The sequence below is a fragment of the Callorhinchus milii genome, unplaced genomic scaffold (assembly GCF_018977255.1).
Source record: "Callorhinchus milii isolate IMCB2004 unplaced genomic scaffold, IMCB_Cmil_1.0 Scaffold4, whole genome shotgun sequence".
Lineage (NCBI taxonomy): Eukaryota > Metazoa > Chordata > Chondrichthyes > Chimaeriformes > Callorhinchidae > Callorhinchus > Callorhinchus milii.
This window is the reverse complement of record NW_024704745.1, coordinates 55,201,877-55,219,432: the sequence shown is the minus strand read 5'-3', so window position 1 is coordinate 55,219,432 and position 17,556 is coordinate 55,201,877. Positions and strand designations below refer to the sequence as shown.

Below are 17,556 nucleotides of genomic sequence, written 5' to 3'. Positions count from 1 at the left end.
AATGGAATCTTGTTGTTGTTTTCAAGTTAAACTTCAGCAATACGCCCACATCACAATCCAGAATCCCTAAGATTTGACTTTCACCAACCTCCACCCAGTAATTTCTGGAATTAGGGTGCATTCCTCCAGAAAAGAGTGTGTATTTCATTCCAGACACAGGAAATTTCCACATGTAGGTGGCTTACATATGCAGAAATCTGACTGGTTTAGATATTCTTAAGCATAGTGATGGGTTTCTCCACGCTCTGGCTACCATCAATCATTGAATTGAGTCCACTGAGAGTCTCTTTGTAGTTTGTTCTGTACTGAGCATTTTGTAATCTCCTGATGCACATTAATAGTTCTTTGAAACGAAAGAGAGAACCTGCATGTTTATACCACCTTGACATGTTCATGTTGATAGGTCTCAAAGCACTTCACAAGTAATCACTGACAAGTGTAGTGACTGCTTTTTAGGCAAACAATACTAAATACTGGTCAGACTAATTTGCTCACATGCTTCATCTTTCACAAGTAAAGACAGAGAACACTTTCGGACCTATCTTCAAAGCTGCTCATTGGAGCAGTTAGGCTTATACAGTTTATTGATATTTGGTTGGTCCTTTGGTGCGCAGAATTATTCTCTGCTTGTGTTGTACAAAGGGTTCACAGTTTGAAACATTTCCATTAATTTGTTCCAAGTACATCCAGGATCATATAAATATGATATCCTATTGTAAAGATGCTACAACCTGATTTCTAAGCAGCTGTCATATTATGATGATGGTGTTCAACAGCTGTTTTCATTTCATCTTGATTTTGTGACTAATCCCTGTGCACAATTCCAGTCTGACTGCCATTAAGTATCATATTTGTAAGTAAAGCTTGAGCAGACTCTAATTCAGAAGTTAGGCAATCATTATAATATCACATCTGCACAAGAGAATTATTAAGCTGACCAAATGACTTGGCACTGAATTGGAAGCCATGCAGATGGTGAGAACATAGCAAAGTATTTGGAGCAATATCCAATATCATTAAAAATACATTAGTTACCTCGTTGTGAATATATTTTAAGAAGATAGATGTATGTGCAGTGCTTGAATGCTGGAACTATTTTTCTCTGCCCAACACTCAAAGGTAAATCATGTGGACTTTGCTGAGGTCTGTCACATTCTGCTCTGTGGATCTTTCACATTGAACAGAGTACTTTGGTCACTAATTTTTTGATAGTTCCGCGACTTTATTTCATTTAGTCAGTTGAGCCATGCGGGTCAGAAAGGTCCTAGGCTCAATCCCCTATCTATGCTGAATTAGACGATCTTAGCTAGGGCATTAGTAGAGACACCATAATTGGCTTCAGTGTATCTGGGCTGTAGGAAATCAACCAGAGCGCTTTTCTCTCCCCCTCCCCCATCACCACTTACACTGGTACAGTGCCAGTTAGCCATGAATTCTACTTGCAGATCATAGCACTGGTCTTGCAAATCATAGTATTGGACTTATGGTATGAGTGAAATAATGACTTAATAAATTCAAAGTTAACATGGTATCCTACTTGCCACTGAGAGCACTGCCCGGCAAGCAGTGGCATTTTTTTGTTCTGTCAAATAACAGTCCAAAGTTCCAGAAGGGGTTGCTTCCAGCTTACCCCATGAACCAGTCATTAATTATCACATCAACTCAGGCAGGTCTGCAATACTCCAGGCACTGCTGATGGCAGCCCAGCAAGCCTTATTGGCAAGATTTAGAAGGGCAGACCAAACTTTGGATGCAGGGACTCCTTCCACTCAGCTCCCATTAACCTTGCAGCCAATGCCCTAATGGGTAGGGTGGTCTAGCTGGACAAGAAGTGGGAAAGCTTGCCGGGCAGTGCTCTCAATGGCAAGCTATGCGATTTTAGCTGGTTGGACTCCAGCTGTCCCCCAACGCACACTCAAGGGTCCCCAATTTCCATGTGTAGGTGGGATGCATGGAATTCTCAGTTTGGTTTGGAAACTCTTAAGCATGGTGATGGACTTTGCATCCAAAAATATCCACATTGACTCGTCATTTTTTTTACTTCAAATGCTGAATTACAAACGTAATCAAATATCACACGTTAATTAAAATATCTACAGCTAAAATTCATAAGCCCTCTTCCCCTTCCCATACCGTGCAGAATCAGAAGATAAATCTGGTTTATTTCTCTAGCACTTCAGAGTACAAAAGCTGATCAAAGAAATCAAACTGATATACAAGGTAACAAAAAGATTGTCACCATGCAAGAAAAATGAAAGAAAATTCAAAGTCAAGAGAAGAGATTGAAGCTGACTCCTGCCAATGTTATCTCCACAGCATTCACCTCAGTTGGAGATTAATTGACCCTCCCTTCGGATAGAAACACTGAGGTTTTGCTATGGTTTACTAAAGTGTCCCTAGCAGCTACAACACCACCAGCAGAATGTTGGCTTATCAGTACAAAAAGCCAGACAAGTTGAACTCTTGCCTCATTGAGGAATTTCTCAGGGGCTATAGCGAGTTTTCAGTAAGCAGTGAACTGTGTCTTTATCAGTCAGCAAAGCATGCTGTGTATGCTTAAGTGAGAGTCCATTTCTATAGTCTGCGTTGTGGAGCCCTGTCTGAGATTGTGTTCCTGAAGGCAGATGCTCCAGATATGAGTCTACTTAATGGGAAAATTACCATATAAGAGCTATCCAGCGCAGCTCATTGTAAGCAATCTGGCAAGGCAGCAGGGACAAATGAATTCTCTGATGCAATTTACAAAAGATACCTGCTGGAAAGGAGCCCTCTTATTTCCAGAGATAGATTATCACTCCCTGAACGCAGGCATGTCTCCAGTAACTCTTAGGAGGCAGCTGTTACCTGGAACATAAACAGGCCAGAGACCTTCTCACTTGCATCGTGTATTGTGCCATCTCTCTCTTCATTAGTAAATTACTCACCAGAAGGCTGGCAACACATTCTCACACTCCTGAGAGAAGCTTTGCATTTATTGCTAGTCCAAGTACCCTTAAAATACAGGTACACAATAAACACTAAAAGATCAGTTTTGTTAGTAAATTAGAAAATGTAATGAAATGCAAAAGGAGCTAATCCTTTTGCTGAAATAACACAGCTTATTGACTTTTATCTATCCCAACATTTTAACTTTGTCACTACAAATGGCTTCTCCTCCCCTCACCCCCTCCTCCCATACAGTCACATAGTATTCTTCAGGGCTCTATCCTCAGTCCTCACCTTTTCACCATATATATATATATACTATCCCCTTGATGACATCATCTGTAAGGTGAACTTCCACATACACAGAGATGACACCTAACTCTTTCTCTCGACTCCAGGACCACTGTTGTTCTGTTCGATTGCCTGTCAGACATAAGGTCCTGAATAAGTTTTAACTTTCTGCAGCTCATAGTCAACAAGACCGAGGCTCTCCTGCTTGGCTCCCATCATTGCCTTTTCACCTCATGCACTGACAGGAGGAATCAACTTGCCCAAATGCTCACTCCACCTCATGGAGTTGATGAGAAACCTTTGACCCCAACTATGCTTCAAACCTTACATCTAGTCTCTCACCCACTCAACAACCTTTCCATCCCAACCCCTCTTTAAGCCCCCCACTTCCACCTTGGGCTCCCAATGTGTGAAGTGCTTTGAGATGTCCTACTCACAAGAAAGTTTCTATATAAATTTTAAATTGTATTCATAATAGATTTAAACATTTCATCAGTGGTGCAAAGTGTTCAAATCCATTACACAAGCTCGTCCTTTATTCCAAAAAAAATTGGCTGAATGTACTTTGGCATGAGGGTTATTTTATATGGGTGGGTAGGTGGATGATGAATCTTTTCTTTTAGAACATCTTCTATCATGACATTTAATTCTATCTTGAATGACCATTGTTTTTTTTGCTCTGTAACCTTTTCAGCTTGGTGGCACTCTCGCCTCTGAGTCAGAAGGTTTGTGCGTTCACACGTTGGTGCTGTGAGCTCATTGTCCAGGCTGACACAAGTTTAATGAAGGGAAATGCTGCCTTGTCGGAAGTGCTGTCTTTTAGATGAATCACTAAACGAAGGACCCATCTGCTTTGTTCTGATTGCCTTAAAGGATCTCAGAGCACTATTCAAAAAGATCTCATTGCACTATTTGAAACAAGATGTGGGTTTCTCCCAGTGTCCTGGCTAAAACCCCTCAATTAAAAAAAAATCATTAATTTCATGGCTGTTTGCTGGATGTTTCAGTCTGCAAATTGGTTGCATGTTCACCTAAAAATACACACTAACGATGCCTTTAAAAAATACGTTGAAGCACTCTGAGATGTTCGTGTTCTGGTGAAGCTTAACATGAAATACAAGCTTTATTATTATTACTATTGCTTGGTAGATTATTCCAAACATGTTTCACTCTTTGAGGAAAGATGTTTTTTTCTTGGCATCTGCTTTCTATTTATTTCCTCTAGTCCTACTTTAACTGACTTAGAAATAATGGGTTTACCTTATGTACACATTAAATATTTTCTGTGTAATATTTGGGCCTAGTCCTGGCTTAACTTTAAAGCTTAAAGCTTTCAAGCTGCATGATTGGCAGCAAATTCCCATTAATTTGGCAATGACCGTATAAACAGGGGTCTCCAACCAGCCGATCACCGCTAGGTGGCGTTTGCCGCCTGCTCAGTCAAAACAAGGCCCAGGAATGATATGTACTGCAATTTAAACATGAAAGTTTATATTTTTATTTCAAGCTGCATGAAGTACTTTGTGCGTCTGACTTCAATTTGATTGAAAAACATTAAAGTTCTACCACTCCTTCCTCTTGCCTTTATGATCATGCAAGACAGTGCCACTTGACTGGTTGAAGACCCCTAGCCTTAAAAAACCTGCTTATTCAACCTCACTGATGGTCATTTCCCTCTTCTACCTTGCTTAGCATCCAACGTCATCTTTGTGAAGCCCTCCGAGATGGTGTCCTATGTGATGAGCACTAATGCAAGTTGTCGTTGATTTGCTGCCAAACATGCAATATAAAAGGGCAATTCCAATCTTGAAAGAGACACAGCTGTGTAGTGAGCACTGGATGGAAAATGGATTAAAAATAGTAACTGATAGGGCAATTGCGAGAGGGAACATTTTAGATCGGAAAGAAGTTCCAAGTAAATAAGTCACATGCTGGTCTTCAGATTGTTTCTTTATTTTTAAATATACATTTGGATAAGGTTGTTGTAAGTTATTATTATTTATTATTAAGTTAAATCCGCAAGTATGCAGAGGATTCCAAAATTGGAAGTACAGGACTGAATGAAGATCTTTTATGTTGGCTGTGCCAAAATTGGCAGATGCAGCTCAATGTGGTTAAGTGTAAAATAATTAGTGTGAGAGCAAAGAACCAAAAAGTTCAGGTGTTAATGGAACATTTGTACATCTGATAATCAGGAATGTATTCCAGGAGATACAACAGATAAGTCTACTAAACATTCAGCCCAGAGCTTATTGATGGCACATTAACACTTCAGTGGCATTGTTGAGTATAAAGGTGTCTGTTGATCATTGTCTTTACAAAGAGTGCATCAGCCTTTCACTTGCTGTAGAACAATGATGTGGACTAAACAGAAACCTGGAATTAACATTATCTGCTCCATATAATAATGTACTTAAATGTACTTTATTGTCCACAGGAAAGGGCAGATGTGGCTTTCGCTTAATGTCTCACCCAGAGAATGGCACTCCCAATAGTGCAACCACTCCCTTCCACCTCCCCCCCCTCCCTCCCCCAACACACACACATTGGAGTGTACATTTAGACTAAATGAATTCAAAATCCCGACGTGAGGTTTGAACCTCTTCTGACTCAGTGGCAAGAGTGATACCAACTGAGTCAGGCTGACAAGATCTCCCCACAGCCCCAGATAAGAGCAAATCAGAATGGGATTATAAATTCACTTCACCTCTTCAAATTGATCAACTGTTGAAAACAATACCCATAATACTAAAGGGACATTAGTGTTTCAGATAGGAGCTGGTTTCACTTTAATCAGAGATTTTGCAAAGAGACCTGGTATTTCGGATCTCCCTTACACTTGGAGCTGAGGTATTGGAAATCTTCCCACATGATGTTCAAATGTGTTTGCCTATAGAATACACAGTCACTACACTTTACAGTGAATCCTACCTATCAAGTGTTTTGAGATGTCCTCCGAACAATGAAAAGTACTATATCAAATGTAAGGATCATTATTATTTATTATAAATGACTTAAAACTATTTAAGTGGTTGTATTTCATTACATCGAGGCTCGACTATGAAAACTTCTTGCTTGTCGGCCTCCCCAACTCCTCCCTCCACAGGCTGCAGATGATCCAAAACTCTGCAGCCCGCATCCTCTCCCGTGCTAGGTTCTGTGACCCTATCACCCCCATCCTTGCCCAACTCCACTGGCTTCCCATCACACAGAGGATACAGTTCAAGATCCTAGTCCTCACTGTCAAAGACCTCCACGGTTTTGCTCTCCCCTACCTCTCCGACCTCCTAAACCCCTACCACCCTGTTCGCTTCCTCCGCTCAGCAGACTCCGGCCTGCTTTACGTCCCAGGCCTTGCTCGGCCCACTATTGGTGGGCGAGCCTTCCGCCACTCTGCCCCTACCCTCTGGAACTCCTTCCCACAGTCCCTCCACCTCGACCCCTCCCTCGCCACCTTCAAGATCCATCTCAAGACCCTCCTCTTTGATAGTGCTTTCGATCTCCCTGTTTCCCACCCTGCCCTGAACGCCTCCTCATTCTTGATGATTTCAATCTTCATTTCACCCCCTCCTGCTCTACCTCTGCTGACGTTTCCTCCCTTATCTCCTCCCTCAATCTCTCCCTCCACATCCATTCTGCCACCCAAGTCCGCTGTCACCACCTTGACCTGGTAATCACTCGGGGCCTCACTGTCTCGGACTTCACCATCATCGACAAAGCGATCTTGGACCATCATTTTATCTCCCTTAATTCCTCAATCACTCTCCCCACCGCCACCCAACCCACCTCCATCTCATACCGCCCCTGGAAAAAAATCTCCCCCCACCTCCCTTTCGGCTGCCTTGGGATCATCTGAACTCCTTCCTCTCTGGACATCCTCCCACAATGACCTATCCTTCTTGATTACCCTTCTCCACAGCTCTCTTTCCTCCACCCTCGATTCCCCTCGCTACCCTCTCTTCCCGAACCGTCTCCTACTCATGCAAATCACCCTGATACACCAGCCACCTCCTTAAAGCCCAGGTGCGTTCCGCTGAGCACACCTGGCCTAAATCAAACCGAACTGTCCACTGTCAGATTTGGCTGGACGTTGTCAAATCCTACCACTCCGCACTCGCCTCCGCTATATCGTTGTTCCTCTTCTCCATCACGAACCGACTCCTCCGCTCACTCTCTCACGCCTCACCCATCCTTACCTCAAATGCCAACTGTGAGACGATGCTGGACTTCCTCGAATCCAAAGTCGAGGGAATCTGCTCAGCTGCCTCTGCCACTCCAACTGCTACCCCCTCCCCATCTCCTCCTCCAACCCCAGCCCATACCCACCCCTCCCTCCACACCTTTGAACCCATCCCTCCCTCCTCTCTCATCACCACCATAACTCGTATGAAACCCACCACCTGCTCCCTCAACCCCATCTTCACCCCCCACCTTACCGCCCAGCTCCAACTCCTTGCGCCTCTACTCACTGACATCGTTAACTTCTCCCTGACCTCTGGTACTGTTCCCACCCCTTTAAATAACGCTGTCATCATTCCAATCTTTAAATAAAAAACCCTGGACCCTTCTCTACTTCCTAACTACCATCCAATCTCCAACCTCTCCTTCCTCTCCAAGGTCCTGGAATGAGTTGTTGCTTCTCAGCTTCGGTCCTTTCTCTCCCACCACTCCCTTCTCGAACCTCTCCAATTGGGTTTCCGTGCTGCCCACAGCACAGAAACCGCCCTGGTCAAAGTAACAAATGACATTCTGTCCATCTGCGACCAGGGTTCCCTCTGCCTTCTTGATCTCCTTGACCTCTCTGCTACTTTCGACACCGTCGACCACTCTATCCTCATCCACCACCTTTCTTCTCACGTCAACCTCCACAGTGCTGTCCTTGATTGGTTCAGATCGTACCTCTCACACCACCTGCACTTCATCTCCTCAAACGGTTTCTCCTCTAGCCCCCGCACCGTCTTGTGCGGCGTTCCTCAGGGCTCTGTCCTTGGTCCCCTCCTCTTCAACATATATATGCGCCGTCTTGGTGACATCATCCACAGACATGGGGTAAACTTCCTCATGTATGCGAATGACACCCAACTCTACCTCTCTGCCTCCACCCTTGACTCCAGGACCACTGCTGTCCTGACAGAATGTCTGTCAGACATCAAGTCCTGGATGAGAGCAAACTTTCTTCAGTTGAACATCAACAAGACCGAGGCTCTCCTGATTGGCTCCCATCCATGGTAATACACACTCATCCTTGCTAAGCCAGTCCGGAACCTTGGGGTCTTGTTTGACCCTCAACTATCCTTTCTACTCTACATCTGCTCCATGACCTGCTCTGCCTTCCCCCACTTCTGCAAGAGCGCCTGGCTCTGACGCTGTCTCACTCTGCAGGCCACCGAAACCCTCATATGGGATGTTGTCGGAGATACTGTAAAAGCCATCTGAGTACCATGGAAATTGACACACTTCCAGTTATAGATTTTAACAAAGACTAATTAATTTCCCCTTCAATTGGGAAGGGTATTTCAGCAAGCAGGTAATGGAAGTAAAATCCAAGAGTTCTCTCACACTTGCTAGGAAATTCAGATGATTATTTTCCAAATGAAATCTGGCTAAAAATTCCCCTGAAGTGAAGCAGAATCATTTTATGCTTCTTCATGTGCTATTCATGGATTAGAGCATATTGAGCCAGTGCATTGGTCAGATAATGGTGAAGCCTTTTGACTGAAATTCCAGATGTATTCAAATTATATCCCTCATTACACTTTATACAGCAGCATCTTAACAAGGAATAATTATCTGTAATTTAAAGTGATGTGCTCACATGCATCTTGTGCCAGGCCTTAATGATGATGATAATTTGTGCATTTGATGTAACCCCTGGTTACATTGTCAATGTCTTACCTACCCTCCCCGGCTCGGAGTCAGGCTCCGCCACTGTTAAGCGCTCTGAGACGCTACCCTGCGTGGAGGGCGCTATATATGTGCAAGTTGTTGTTGTCTCAAAGCTCTTAGAGGAATTTTACTGTAAGGTGTAGTGACTGTGCATTTATAGGCAAATGCAGTAGCCAATTTGCTCAGCAATGTGCAGCAATACTCCACAAATGGTGAATGACATATTTTATCTGGGGGCCAGGAAACCAGGGTGAAATCCCCTTCTCTTTTTCAAAACGTGCCATGGGACCTTTAATTTGCACTTGAACATGCAGACTATGGCCTCGATTTAATGTCTTATTTAAAGGACGACATCTCCAACAATGCGCATACCCCCGGCATTGAACTGAAGGGTCAGCCTAGTCTGAGTTAAAATCTTGATGAGGAATGTGGCTTATTTTCTTCCTCCCCCCACCCCACCTTCCAAGCCCAGAGTCACTCAGGACAGTTGCAGCAACTTACTGTCCACTCCAGCTGAGATCACGTAACTCAATTCTGACTAGCATTGTGGACCTAACCTTTCCATAGTGCTACCTAGGTGGCTTCAGCAACCAGATCATTTGGGGAACCTATGCAATGTTCTTGGGTTCTTTGATTGTAATTTGATTATTATCATACTTTAATCATTTCAAATATAGTGAACAACAAAAATAACAGTTCTGCTGCCGTGGCTGCTGTGTGAAGAGAGACGTCTTATGTGTCGTTTTGGAAGCGTGCTGAATTCTTTCAAGTTTTGTGTTCTAATTTTTAACGTTGGCTTTGCACTCTTATACTAAAACTAAAAGATAAATTCTTTATCTTGTGTTTGTTGTCTGTACCAGATTGTGGATGGAAAGCTGTGGTTCCAGTTGGACTGTGGAAGTGGGCCGGGCATCGTGGGGATTTCTGGCCGAACTGTTAACGATGGGAATTGGCATTCTGTCGTTCTGGAGCTCAACCGGAATTTCACAAGTCTCTCACTTGATGACAGCTATGTGGAGCGTCGGAGGGTTCCTCTGCACTTTCACCCCCTTGGCATTGACAACTCCATCTACTTTGGTGCTCAAGTGCCAGCTGTGGCTGCCCGTGGATTGTCCATCCAGAATAGTGCACAAGTCCTGGGCGGGTTTCAAGGATGTCTGGACTCAGTTGTCCTGAACAACAATCAGCTACCGCTCCAGAACAAGCGCAGTCACTTTGCTGAAGTCGTTGGCCTGACAGAACTGAAGCTTGGCTGTGTCTTGTATCCTGATGCCTGTGCAAGGAATCCATGCCAGAATGGAGGAAGTTGTACAAGCCTGCCATCTGGTGGTATGTTACCTACATTGCATGCCATTTGGTTACACATCAATAGACATCACATGTTTAATACCATTTTCTTCCAAACCACCATTAATGCTCTTACTTCAAATGTGCAATTAATTTTCTTGTTAAGTGAGTGCTGTACTGTAAATTTCCTTTAAGAATGTGTTAAATCTAAAGGCATCTCAGTTTTGAGGAGCAAAAAATCAGCTTGATTGTATAAGCTCCATAACAACAACTTCACGCCGGACGGCATCTCGGCGTGCTTAAAAGTGGCAGAACCCGATGCCATAATAATAATAATAATAATCCTTGCATTTGATATAGCACTTTTCACGTTGGGAGGACGTCCCAAAGCGCTTCACAGAAGACACTGTAAAATGAATTCACTGTATATTTGTGGGCGAACGCGGCAGCCAATTGCGCACAGCAATGTCCCACAAACAGTCGTAGATTGAAAATGACCAATTTATTATTGTTTTTGGTTTTGGAAGGATTATTATTAGACGTGTGGAGTAAGGAAACTTGCCCAAGGTTTCGCCCTCTGCCTGGAATTGAACTCAGGTCTCTCGCTTGCAAAGCGAGTGCTCTAACTACTGAGCTACAGGGAGAGGGGGAAGGTGACCGTAGGCATGGTCGAAGAGGACTTCTTCAAGCGCGACCTGAAAATTGGGAGAGGGACAAGGCGAAGGGATTAAGAGAGAGAATTCCACAGCTTCGGAGCGCAGTGGTTAAAGCACGTCTGCTGATGGTGGGGCAGAGGGTCTGGGGGACAAGGAGGAGGCTGGAGCCTGTTGAGCAGAGGTAGTGGGTAGTAGTGTAGGCAGAAAGCACGTTGGAGAGAGGAGGATGTGATAATGCATTTTGACATGAATCCCATCCTTGAAATGAAATATTTACACAGAAAGTGCTGAATATATGGTCAGACTCCTCATGTGGAGATAGATTGTATCACCAAATTCAAGAGGAAATTAACTATTTAGTGAAGAATTTATTGAGGGGTGTGGAGGGAGAGCAGTGTAGAATCGCTTTAATAATAAATAATCTTAAATTTGATACAGCGCCTTTCATGTCAGGAGGGTGTCTCAAAGCACTTCATAGAAGATTGCTGTGCACAAATTGGCTGCCGTGATCACCTATAAAAGACAGTAACTGAACTTCACAGTATATTCTGTAAAGCACTTTGGGATGCACTCCTCTGTAGCAAAGTTAAAATGACTCATTTAAGATAAGTAGTATGTAAAGGTAGAGAGTATTTTATCCCTGTCCTGTCCTTGAGTGGTTTAGGTCCTACCTCTCCCACCATCTTCATTTTGTCTCTGTAAACGGCTTTTCTTCCAGCCCCGCACTGTCTCATGCGGTGTCCCTCAGGGCTCTGTCCTCGGTCCCCTCCTCTTCACCCTCTATATGCTCCCCCTTGGTGACATCATCTGCAGACATGGGGTTAACTTCCACATGTATGCGGATGACACCCAACTCTACCCTTCCTCTTCTACTCTCAACTCCACGACCACCGATGTCCTGACAGCCTGCCTGTCCGACATTGAGTCCTGGACGAGAAACAACTTTCTTCAGCTCAACGTGCGCAAAACTGAGGCCCTCCTGATTGACTCTCGTCAGCGCCTCCGCACCTCAGGCGCTGACAGCATCAGCATCCAAGGCTGCACTCTCCACCTCTCAAAGCCGTCAGGAACCTCGGGGTTCTGTTCGACCCTGAGCTGTCCTTTCTCCCTCATATCCGCACCACAACTGGCACTGCCTTCCACCACCTCCGGAATATCGCCAGACTACGGCACTACCTCACCCCTCACGCTGCTGAAACACTGGTCGACGCCTTTATCACCTCAAGGCTGGACTATGGGAACTCTCTCCTCGCCGGCCTTCCCGGCACCTCCCTCCACAAGCTGCAGGTCATTCAGAACTCTGCAGCTCGTGTACTGTCCCGCACCAGGCTTCGCGACCACATCACTCCCACCCTCGCTCGCCTCCACTGGCTCCCCATCCCCCAGAGAATCGAATTCAAGATCCTCATCCTTACCTACAAGGCTATTCACGGCCTTGCTCCCTCCTACCTCTCCGACCTACTATCCCCCTACCTACCTGCCCGTACCCTCCGTTCCTCTGGCTCCGGTCTGCTCCACATCCCTTGCCCTAACCGCCCTACCATCAGTGGCCGGGCTTTCAGCCTCTCAGCCCCTAGGCTCTGGAACTCTATCCCCCAGTGCCTTCGCCTTGCTTCCTCCCTTTCCTCCTTCAAGGCCGGTCTCAAGACCTTTCTCTTCAACCGTGCCTTCACCTCCTCTCTCGACTCTCTGCTCGGGTCCCAACCCAACTGTCCAGCGCCTTGGGACATCCTCTCGACGTGAAAGGTGCTCTATAAATACAATCTTGTTGTTGTTTATTACAACTTGATGTTCAGGTTGAATTGTTGTTGCAAATTCTACACCTTTAGATTCAAAACTTTTATTTATGTACTTCAAAGTTACTGCAATGACGAATGATTTGTGTTCACCTATAAAAGACAGTCACTGAACTTCACAGTACTTCCCGTAAAGCATTTTGGGATGCACTCCACTGTAGCAATACAATTCCATTGCAGTAGATTTGGCAGGGGAAGGGAGAATCTTAAGAGGGTTGTTGTCTACTTGCAGTGCTCCGAGACACTATCCTGCATGAAGGGCACTATGTAAATGCAAGTTGTTGTTGTAGGGGGCCTATTGCCCATCATTTCGTGGGGCTGCAGCAAGTATTATTTCACAAAACTAAAAAGTATTATTTACTTAACCAAATTTCATCTGTTGCAGCATTTGCCAGTAATTCCCATGAAGCATTTTGATACTTCCTCCCAACATGAAATGTGCTGTATCGAATGGACAAATTATTATTATTAATTCTAAGTGCCTGTGAAGCTGAAAACTTAAATACTGCATTTCCATTCCTTGAAGTATTTTCTCTGACTTAAGGTCATGTCCCTGCTGCAAAATACTGGACCGTTGATTCATATCCAAACACTCTGTCTGTATCAACAGGTTATCAGTGCAGCTGCTTGTCACAGTTTACAGGAAACCAGTGTGAAACTGAAGTGACAGCCTGCGTCCCAAACCCGTGCCAGAATGGAGGCTTTTGTGATCCCATCGTTGATGATTTCATTTGTGGCTGCAAAGAAGGCTTCACTGGTCTTACGTGAGTAGCTCTGTAATCTTGTTCTTTGTGTGTATGAAACTGTGCTGATTAGGAACCTTTAATGAGAAGGTTCAGTAATCAATTTCAGGTAAGTTTTGCTTCCCAAACTGTTGGGAACAGTTAGGAACCAGGAACTATTCATTCAGAGATTGTCACAGTAATTTGTAAAGTGTCGAACTTGTGGTTTTCCAAAATAAATTCTGGTGCTTTTTGGTCGCGTATGGAGGTATGGTGTCAAAATTCACAGATGACTCAAACTGGGAGATATTGTAAATAATAAAGAATTCTGAAACAAGATGCAGAAAGATAAATGGGTTTGCAGAGTGGGTGCATAGATGGCAGATAAAATTTAATATAGAGAAATGTGAAGTAATTTTCTTTAATAATAGGAATAAAGAAGCCTTCTGATGATAGGAACCTAAGAAGGCTGGAGGAGCAAAGAAATCTGGGGATTGAGTAATACAAAATTCACAATCGCCCCAGCTCAAGTAAAGACTTCCCGACCAGGCCGTTGGCCTCAATGTGGATAACCATATGTTGAAAGAAACAATGTGACAGTTTAATGCACATCCATGATGGTTAAGTTAAAGATGATTCTAAATTGTTCAATTGTTCCACAGGTGTGAAGACGACATCAATGAATGTGATGTAGAAGAGTGCCATAATGGAGGAACATGTTTGAATACATTGGGTTCATTTCACTGTAACTGCTCCTCAGGATTTGTAGGCTTATATTGTGATTTGAGACCTGTAATTGTACCCAATATACAACCTGGGCATCCCTACATTGGAAAAGAGGAGTTCATTGGGATAGCAGTGGTCCTGCTTGTTCTCATGATCCTCGTAATAATCTTTGCCATTTTTCGTAAAAAGGTCTTCAAGAGACATTACGCACGTAACAACATCACCCTTGTGCAGGACCCTGCAACTGCTGCACTGCTTAATAAACCAAATGGCATCCAGTTCAAGGGTGTCCGCAATAATGGTGATGGTCGTTGCATTTACCAAGAAGCTGGAGGTCCACCTCAAGTGCCAGTTAGGCCTATGGGCTATACACCATGCTTTCATAGCGACTCCAGAAACAACCTGGACAAGATTGATGGGATCGGCGTAGAACACCAGGAAATGAGCACTTTTCACCCCGATTCTCCTCGGCTGCTGAGTACCCGCAGGGGAGTCGTCGTGTGTAGTGTGGCGCCAAACCTCCCATCAGTGACTCGATCTGTTTCTGATTGTGATTCATTAAGAAAAAACACGTGGGATGTCGACAGAGACGGTAATGGAGATTTATCTTTATTTTATTTAAACTCTGCCTCTGTGTCTTCCATCTTCTGTCTATCCTGACCTGTCTGGTCCTGTGCTGCCCTAAAATAGATCAAGCTCATGTCTCTTCCAAGTGGATACAAGTGGCAAACCAGAGGTGATGTCCTCACTCAAAATAAATGTTGGTAATTAATTCTGTACACTGGTACACATGTTACAGTGCTAAACAATCATCTCTGTTAGAACGTGGAGACGTGTAGCTCAAGAGTCCTGTAGCTCAGTGGTTGGAGTACAAACCTCACAAGCGAGAGAGCTGAGATTGAATTCCGGCAGGGGAAACGTTGGACCAAGTTTCCTCTGTTTACCTAGCAGTAAATAGGAACCCGGTTGTTAGTCGATTAACGGATCGCTTTTCCGTGAATAATAATTCCTTCCAAAAAAAATTAATAATAATAAATTGGTCACTCAATCCACGACTGTTTGTGGGACTCTGCTGTGTGCAATTGGCTGCCATGTTTTGCCCACAAAATATACAGTCAATTCACTTTACAGTATATTCTGTGAAGCGCTTTGAGACATCTTGAAGTCGTGGTAAGGCACTATTATCAAATGCAAGGATAATTATTATGAATGAACTAACAGTGTATTTATGATTCTATAATAAATAATAATCACGTCTTTGAGAAGTGAGAAAGACTATTTTGGGAAGGTGCTATTTGCCTTAGTCAACTCCTTACACAGATTTCATGTGTCAGCCTGGCACATTGGTAGCACTCTCGCCTCTGAGTCAGAAGGTTGTGAGTTCAAGCCCCACGTCGGGTCTTGGAATCTAAGCTAATTCTCCAATGCAATGCTTAGGGGTCTGTTGCATTGTCGGAGCTGCCGCTCTTTGGATTAGGCGTTAAACTGAGGTCCCATCTGCTTCTTCAAGTGGACTTTAAAGATGCCATGGCACTATTGGAAAAGAGAAAGGAGTTTCTCCCAGTATCCTGACCAACAAAATTATTCACTGACCCCCATGGCTTTTTGTTGGACATTGTTGTGCACAACTGGCTGCCGCATTTTCGCCGACAAAATCCACAGTCAATCCACTTTATAGTCTGCGAAGCTCTTTGAGACGTCTCATTTATGTGATTAGGAGCTATATTAAATGCAAGGATTATTATTTCAAAATGATCAACGGAAAGAGCACAACAATGGGATTGGATTAATTAGCTCCCATGGATGAGCCAGCTCTCAGTCCCTGAGCAAAATTGCCTCCTATGATTCATAAAATAAAAGGTGGAGGAATTTCCAGCCTACAAAAATCCTGCACTGTTATTATTGTGATATTAATATATGTGGCTTTGTTTCTTAAACACACTGCACAGTAAGGTTGACATTAAGCTTGAGAGCACCAATAACTGTAAATCCTGCTTTGGCTTTTTATATATTGAAAATTTACATCAGTGGAGTTGTGGAAAGGAACATAAAGAAGGAATGAGCCATAATAACTATTTGTCTAATCTTATGGCTTCAGGCAAAGTGGACATTACTGAGGATGCAGCAGGTTTTGCAGGAAGTACAAAAGGTAGCAATTCTGAGGTCCAATCACTCAACTCCTTCCAGTCAGACTCATGCGATGACAATGGTAAGAAGTTTTTCTAAACCATTCATTCTCTTCTACCTTCTTACAACCAAGGTTTACTTTCCTGAGACAGCATAAAATATTGCTTTCTTTACAAGTGACAGTGGAGAAACATTCATATTTCTCATCATTAACAGTGTCATCTGACAAACCTGAAAATACATTGATTGCATGAGGCCGTTTTTGTTTCCTGGTTTGAGCCAAGAGCTCACTTTTATATTATGGTGAATATTAGTGGTCACCAAAGTGTGCGGTTTCACTGCTGGAGAATGGATAGCTTCCCACTTATGATACTACAGGTGGAATCCAAAGGCAGATTAAAGCTTCTGCCCAACAATGCGCTTCAATCTCTGAGTGAGGCTGTCATCATGTGCTTAATTGTGGGTAGTTTTATATTGCACCCACTTGCAACTGGATTGAAATTTGTCCCATGTGTTTGAACTGAATTAATTCATGCCGCACTTTCTGCTAAACCACTGCACCGCCCAACATCTCTCGAGGTTCCACTTTTACAACTGTTATACAGCTTTCCAGCATGTGTATTATCATGTTATCCACTATAGAAGGGCAAAGTAGGTGATATAATGTCTTATACTGTGTATTGTATTTCCAAATGGGGTAAACCAAGATCAGTACAAATAATCATTGTGTCCCTGCAAGGAGCCAAGAGTACTAGGCAATGGGTTATTTTGCATCTAATGCAAAAAAAAAGAAAAAAATTAAACCATGAATAAGGGAAGCTGCTTATGACTTGAAGATGCTCCTAGCATCTCCTCAGAATTCATATGTATGTTCATATCAGTACACTTTCCACAATACTGGGTGACATCAGGTGATTTTTTTTAATATAGCCAGTAACTGGTCCATTAAATTATTTTCCTGTATTTGAAATAAAAGTAATTAAAGTCCAAGAATTCTGTGATTGAAGAAAAGATCCAGGGAATTATTTTGTACAACAGTAACATTACGATTATGATAGACACCTACCATAAGATCACATTGTGTAATCAGTGTATTATGTTTTAGTTTAGCTTTTACTGTTTCGGATCTATTGCATTGCT

At 43.4% G+C, this 17,556-nt stretch overlaps 1 protein-coding gene across 1 annotated transcript in view; it reads left to right on the top strand.

Annotated features, from left to right (window-relative positions):
• LOC103184290 (protocadherin Fat 3) overlaps positions 1 to 17,556 on the top strand; it is a 390,074-nt gene that overhangs the window by 360,118 nt on the left and 12,400 nt on the right. Inside the window, 4 exon segments of the mRNA XM_042334569.1 lie at positions 9,963 to 10,431; positions 13,452 to 13,605; positions 14,226 to 14,881; positions 16,388 to 16,498. Of these exon segments, the coding sequence (XP_042190503.1) occupies positions 9,963 to 10,431; positions 13,452 to 13,605; positions 14,226 to 14,881; positions 16,388 to 16,498 (1,390 nt within the window).